General features: G+C 58.8%; 2 protein-coding genes across 2 annotated transcripts; one reads left to right on the top strand and one right to left on the bottom strand.

Moving 5' to 3' along the window:
- Positions 1 to 1562: 1562 nt before the first annotated feature.
- Positions 1563 to 1907, top strand: MNEG_11696 (hypothetical protein; the record flags this gene model as incomplete). The annotated part of the gene is made up of 1 exon (XM_014039832.1): positions 1563 to 1907. One exon carries the CDS (start codon positions 1563 to 1565, stop codon positions 1905 to 1907), a length of 345 nt encoding a protein of 114 aa, XP_013895286.1.
- Positions 1908 to 3380: 1473 nt separating this feature from the next.
- On the bottom strand, positions 3381 to 4810 carry MNEG_11695 (hypothetical protein; the record flags this gene model as incomplete). The annotated part of the gene is made up of 4 exons (XM_014039831.1): positions 3381 to 3443; positions 3647 to 3793; positions 4047 to 4185; positions 4479 to 4810. 4 exons carry the CDS (start codon positions 4808 to 4810, stop codon positions 3381 to 3383), a joined length of 681 nt encoding a protein of 226 aa, XP_013895285.1.
- Positions 4811 to 5942: the final 1132 nt, after the last annotated feature.

The following is a 5942-nucleotide window of genomic DNA, read 5'->3' as shown; positions in this document are numbered from 1 at the left end:
GTGTGTGTGTGTGTGTGTGTGTGTGTGTGTGTGTGTGTGTGTGCGTGCGTGCGTGTGCGCGCGCGCGCGAGCGCGCGTGCGTGCGCAACCGTGCGTGCGTGCGTGCGCAACCGTGCGCATGCGCGTGCCGGGGAGGGGGCGTTCGTGGTAGGGTTGTTGAGCAGCTCCGGCGGCCAGTTTTGCCACGAACGACAACATTGTTCGCTGTTCGATGCTTTCCGCAGGCGGCAGCGGCGGGTTCGTGCGATCTACTGGGCGTTGCGCGCACCTGTAGAGCAGCAGCTGATTCGGTGGGATGCGGATGCGGACCTCAAGGTCAAACTCTCCGCCTCCCTGGCTGCCAGCCGTCCACACTGGGTAATGACTCGCAAAAGCTGTGGTGAGGTTGCGTGCCGCATAGCGCGACAGCAGCGACGGCAGGTGCAGTTATGTGTATGCTTGCTTATGTGTATGCTTGCTGGCAGATCCGTTGGAAGGTTAGGAATGAGGAGGTCCGCTCTAATGAGCGCGAGGCCGATGGCAGTGATGCTATGGTATGAGTAACTTATCATCATCAGGTGCAGCAGGCCGTCTGCCTGCATGTCAGGGTCGTGCAGGTCGGGGGGAGGTATCAGTTGAATGTTTCCCTTTGCGCGCACTCTGCACGCAACACCACCTCCAGCCTTTGCCTTCGTCACACAACGCACACACCTGCGTGGCTCCAGCGCTTGCCGCAGGCTGGGCCGCCAGGAGTGGGCTGTTGTACGCATTCGTGTAGGTTGCGCGTGACAAGGGAGCTGCTTGATGCAGCACAAGCTGCGGTTGCAAGATGATTTGCAGCGACGATGGTGAGAGCTGGCAGTGTGGTGAAAGGAATGATTGCTTCATTCAGCAACGCTGACTCCAAACAACTGCAGGTGCTGTGCCATCTGCACATATTACAAAAAAAGTGGCAGGCCAGTGTTGAACGCACCTGCCCGTCAACGCTGTACGAGGCACCAGGAAGAGGTGACGACGCCTCAACGTACGCCAGGCCGTGCATTTTCAAGCGAGCGGCGCTCTGGGCAGGATGATGGAGGTAAGGGTGTGTTCAGGTCAAGCTGGCATATCAAGTTTAGCCATATGCAGGTATCTGCTTGTGGATGCAGACGCGGACCAAGTGGGCCTTGCCTGGCGCGGACCTAGACACCGCATTAACAACGACGCGAGCACACGCCCGCCACCTGAGCCTGACCTGTAGAGTGTAAGTCAGCTGTAGTAGCAGCTTTACAGAGTGAATGGGTGCCGTGGTAGCCACCCGCGCGGTGAAGTGGATCAGGTCGGGCTTGCCATCAAAATTCTGGTCAATCTCCCCAACCTGTGTGCGAGATTGATCATGCGTTACCATCCACCAGAAGGGTCCACCCTCCCAATCAGCAGAGTGAATTTCACGCAGCACGTAGATGCAAGCCCAGAGTTAACATACCATTCAACAGCACCGACAACACACCTGCACCGAGGCCGCTGCCACACTGCCAGCAAGGAGGTTCTGTAATGCTGGGGAGCTGGCCCACACTTGCTCACCCCCAGCTTGAAGCCCCTGCATGGCAAGTAGAGGCACTGTGTTTGGGCATCCTGCCCAGCAGCAGCAGCAGCAGCAGCAGCAGCAGCAGCAGCAGCAGCAGCAGCAGCAGCAGCAGCAGCAGCGGCAGCAGCAGCAGCAGCGGCAGCAGCAGCAGCAGCGGCAGCAGCAGCAGCAGCGGCAGCAGCAGCAGCAGCGGCAGCAGCAGCAGCAGAAGCAGCAGCAGCAGCAGCAGCAGCAGCAGCAGCAGCAGCAGCAGCAGAAGAAGCAGGAGCAGCAGAAGAAGCAGGAGCGGCAACAGCAGCAGAAGAAGCAGAAGCAGCACAAGAAGCAGAAGCAGAAGCAGCGACGGCAAGATGCCGGGTGAACATGTGGGATCTTTAATCTCGCCCAGTTACACCAAGACTGCGCGGAACACGCCGCCACTGTCACCTCAAATACAGCGATGCCATCCCCTGTATAGTGCACGGCGGGCTGCTCCAGTTCCCAGCTGGCTTTTGCCCAGAACCCGCCTGTTGCAAATGCCACCAGGAAAGACAGGATGACTGCGCCCACCAGCACTGACGCTCTCAGTGCGAAAGGACCAGAAAATAGACCGCAGTAGTGGCGCCGCCACAGTTGCTCACGGTACACCTACTGCCACAGCCGGCCAGCCCATACGCAATGCGTATGAGATTTGAGGTTGTCGAGGATGTGCGCCGCGCGCGCACTTTGGACGCGGCGTATCACAAACGCTGCCCGCAGATGCAATAACTTCCACAGTGTACACGTGAACGCACGCCTGGCAGCCCCGTTGCTCGCAAGTCTTCGCGCACCTGCACCATCCTGCGCCACCGCCGTCCCCAGGTGCGCCTTTTGTGGTGCTGCCGGTTCAAAGGCCGCCGTGTTGAATGATGTTAGGGTCCTTGGTTCTACCGTTATTCACGTAGCTAATCTATCTGAGCGCAGAGTAATGCGCCGTGGACTGTTGTGAGATCACTGTGCCTGCACCCGCGCGTTCGTAAAACGATAAAAATTCAATACGTGTGACAAAACTTCTCAAATTAATGATTAAAGCAGAGACGCTTATGGGCGTTGCTTCCCAACACCATGTTTGACTGGCATGCTGCATCTGCCCTGCTGCTGCTGCTGCTGATCCCACGCGCGCCGTGAAATCTGCATGAGCTGCCGCAGCTGCACACTTTGATAGGCAAAACAGCAGCCTGTTACGCGGGCGGATCTAGCCTAAGCATCCAGCTGGCGCTCTCGGAAGCACCCTGATGTGCTTTTGTGTACTGTTGCTGCTGCTGCTGCTGCTGCTGCTGCTGCTTGTGTCACTAATGCATGCCTGTTCCAAAGCGGCATAAATGCCTCTGCATCTTTGCAAGGAGGAGGTAAGATTACACATAAAAACATCTCCACACCCCACAAGCCAGGCACATTGCTGGCGGGTGCTGGCCGCCGTTGCAGGGGGTGCAAGTCACGCGGTATCATGCACAAGCTGCGTGGGTGTCCTGATCCCATAGGTACGTATGGGAGCCGGCACACAAACCGCACTGAAAAACATGCAAAGGTCTGGTCAATCAGGTCATGTTGTCAGGGACCGGGTGGGTGAGCGAAACCACGAAAAGGGCGAAGGGATTGAGGTATAGGTGTGTGCATGAAGCAAAGAACAGTCACGAGGTGCGCGATCTGACCAGCGTAGCAGCCACGCAAAGAGAGTTTGTGCCAGGCCGTGCAGAGGCGTTGCTTCCTACAGCTGCTGCACTTTTCCACCTGTGGTGGTGGCCATACGGCAAAGCTCAGTCGGCACCGCAGGGGGCGTGCGCCTCACGCCTGTCAGCCAGTCAGGACGCGCTCGTCAGCGTGCGGGGCAGTCGTTGCAGAACCACTTGCCCATCTTCTCTGCCTTTGCTGCTGTCATCTGTCGTTCATATGGGTAGATTTTGCAAGGGTGTAGGGGGCCAGTGCCGTTTGGAGTGTGTAAGCAAATCAGCAGTGAAGCCAAACCCAGGTAGGCGACAGCAGAGCGCAAGGCCCACAGCCCGGAGAGAGCACTGGGCTGCCTCCAGAGGCGGCACGCCGCTGCTTTTCCCTGCCCAGGTCGACCGCCACACGGGCACCCACCTTGGTGCAGCGGCCGCAGAACCACCTGTCGCACTTGTCGCAGGCGATCCAGAACTCGTCCTGCTGGTACTCGTGGCCGCACAGCGGGCAGGGGTCGCCCTCACCGTCCTGCCACTCGTCAGACTCGTCCTCGTCCTCGTCTCCGCCCTGGGAGCCAGAGAACAGCGGGGGAAGTGGGGGAATCATGACACAGAGTTTGCACATCTGCGTGCATTTGCGCAAAGAATTACAATGCTGCCAGCTGCTCCCAACTTAACGACAGGACACGCACTCGCATGCTCTGACAGCTGCAAGCAGCACCGTGCAATGCCCATGTTTAAGGTCAACATCAGCCTTTTGCTGTGCTGCGCCCTCGGCCGCTCCCCAACAGCATAGAAATGCTGCCAAGTCACATCCTTACGTGCTTGGCATGCTTCGGCGGCCGCCCCACCACTGCGTTGCCCTTGCGCTTGGGCGGCGCTGCGGTGTTTGGCCGCACCCGGCCTGACACCACCTCATAGCAGGTGGGCTGTGTGTTGATCAAGTTGAACAGCTCCTCCCTTGGAGCGGGCAGCAAGGGAGATGGGCTGAGGTTCATGGTAGCCAAGGGGGCCAGGTATGAGCCGAACAGCGCGGGATGCAACAGCAGGGCGGCTGGTGCACGGCAGGACGTTGCAGCTGCTAAACATGGCATCGTGAGTGCTGGTTGGACACAAAGGAGGCCTTGATGCGAAGTAGCTGCAGTGCACAGCTGCAGTGCGCGTGCATGGCAGCTCCAAGTTACAAGCCCGCGCCGCGCTGTGCACGCACGGCGGCCGCGCTGTTGGCGCGCCGGGCGTCGCAAGGCGCACACCTCTGTTCCCGATTGAACCGTGCGCCCTTGTAGAAAGCCAGCGACAGCAGCCATGAGTCCGAGTGCACTGCTACGAGCGCCAGCCAGTCCTGCCGCTGCATGCCGTCCCTAGCAAAGTTGATCCCGAGCGCGGGCTCGGGGATTTCCGGCGGAACCTCCTCCACAGGAAGGTCCACGGCCCAGGTGCCGTCGGCATAGCCGTATAGGCACAGGTTCTCCCGCTCTGGATCGCACTGCGCGAAGAAGCGGTCGACCTCCGTTGTCAGGGCGCGCAGGATCGCCCCTTGTCGCCCTTTGTACTCGCTAAAGAGCTCCTGCGGAGTCCGGACCATCGCTGTTCGGTCTGCTAATGGCCTGTTGGCTGGGGCAAAACAAGCAGACCTGTGTGCTGATGAGATCACTGTGAGCAAAAAGCGTACATGGATGTCACGGAAAGAGCACACGGTCGTCTAATTTGTTCAAAGGGGGCCCTAGCCCAACGAGCTCAGTCACCAGACAGGGCAACAGCAGCCAGGTCACGTCTCAGGTGACACCGCACGTCACTGCGGTGGGCCGACCCATCAGCGCTGACGGGGTGGATGCGAATGTTCTCATTCAAATGGATGTTATAGTACGTCATAAACTCCACGCACTAGCCCACTGCATGCTACGAGCCATACACACGCACCGTAATTGAGTATCTTTGGGTCGCTACTGATGTCTCAACCGCTGGCCTTCAAGAATTAAACGAGGCTCTTTTCAGCGTCCTGCAATCAACCGGTTCAGAGGCCATCCTTGCTCATGGCAATGCAATCCAATTTATTTATATAATGGGACAACTATGTTTTATCAAACAGGAGGCCGTCGCGTGCAGTTCAAAGCAGGTACTGTAGCGAGAAGAGTGCGCATCGGGTGCAACAGAGTCGAGAGTCCAAAGCAAGCATACTGCAAGTACTGACATTGATGGGGCATTGATCTCAGGGGCAAGACACTAGGGCTGTTTGGACAGCGCCGGTTTAGTGGGTTGACCTCCGTGGAGGCATGCTGACATCGATGAACTTGTGATATCACAAGTTCACACCCACATGACCAGGCAACACTAGTGACATCAGCCAAGTGACACCGTGATGAGTCAAGTCCTGAACACCTAGAACTTGGGCCTTGCTGTGGTGCTGCGGCACCAGCGTGGCATCAGTCAGCCTCTCACCGGGAACCATGCAGCCAGCTGTGGTAAACCATTCGTCAACCAAGACATTAGGTGATGCCACCAAATGGTGACCCATCTCCAACCACCCCTTTCCCCGCACACATACGCGCGCGCACGCAAGCACGCACGCACGCGCACGCACGCACGCACGCACGCACGCACGCACGCACGCACGCACGCACGCACGCACGCACGCACGCGCACGCACGCACGCACGCACGCACGCACGCACGCACGCACGCACGCACGCACGCACGCACGCACGCACGCACGCACGC

The sequence above is a fragment of the Monoraphidium neglectum genome (assembly GCF_000611645.1).
Source record: "Monoraphidium neglectum strain SAG 48.87 unplaced genomic scaffold scaffold02867, whole genome shotgun sequence".
In the NCBI taxonomy this organism is placed as follows: domain Eukaryota; kingdom Viridiplantae; phylum Chlorophyta; class Chlorophyceae; order Sphaeropleales; family Selenastraceae; genus Monoraphidium; species Monoraphidium neglectum.
The sequence above is the reverse complement of the archived record's forward strand: the minus strand, read 5'-3'. Positions and strand labels throughout refer to the sequence as shown.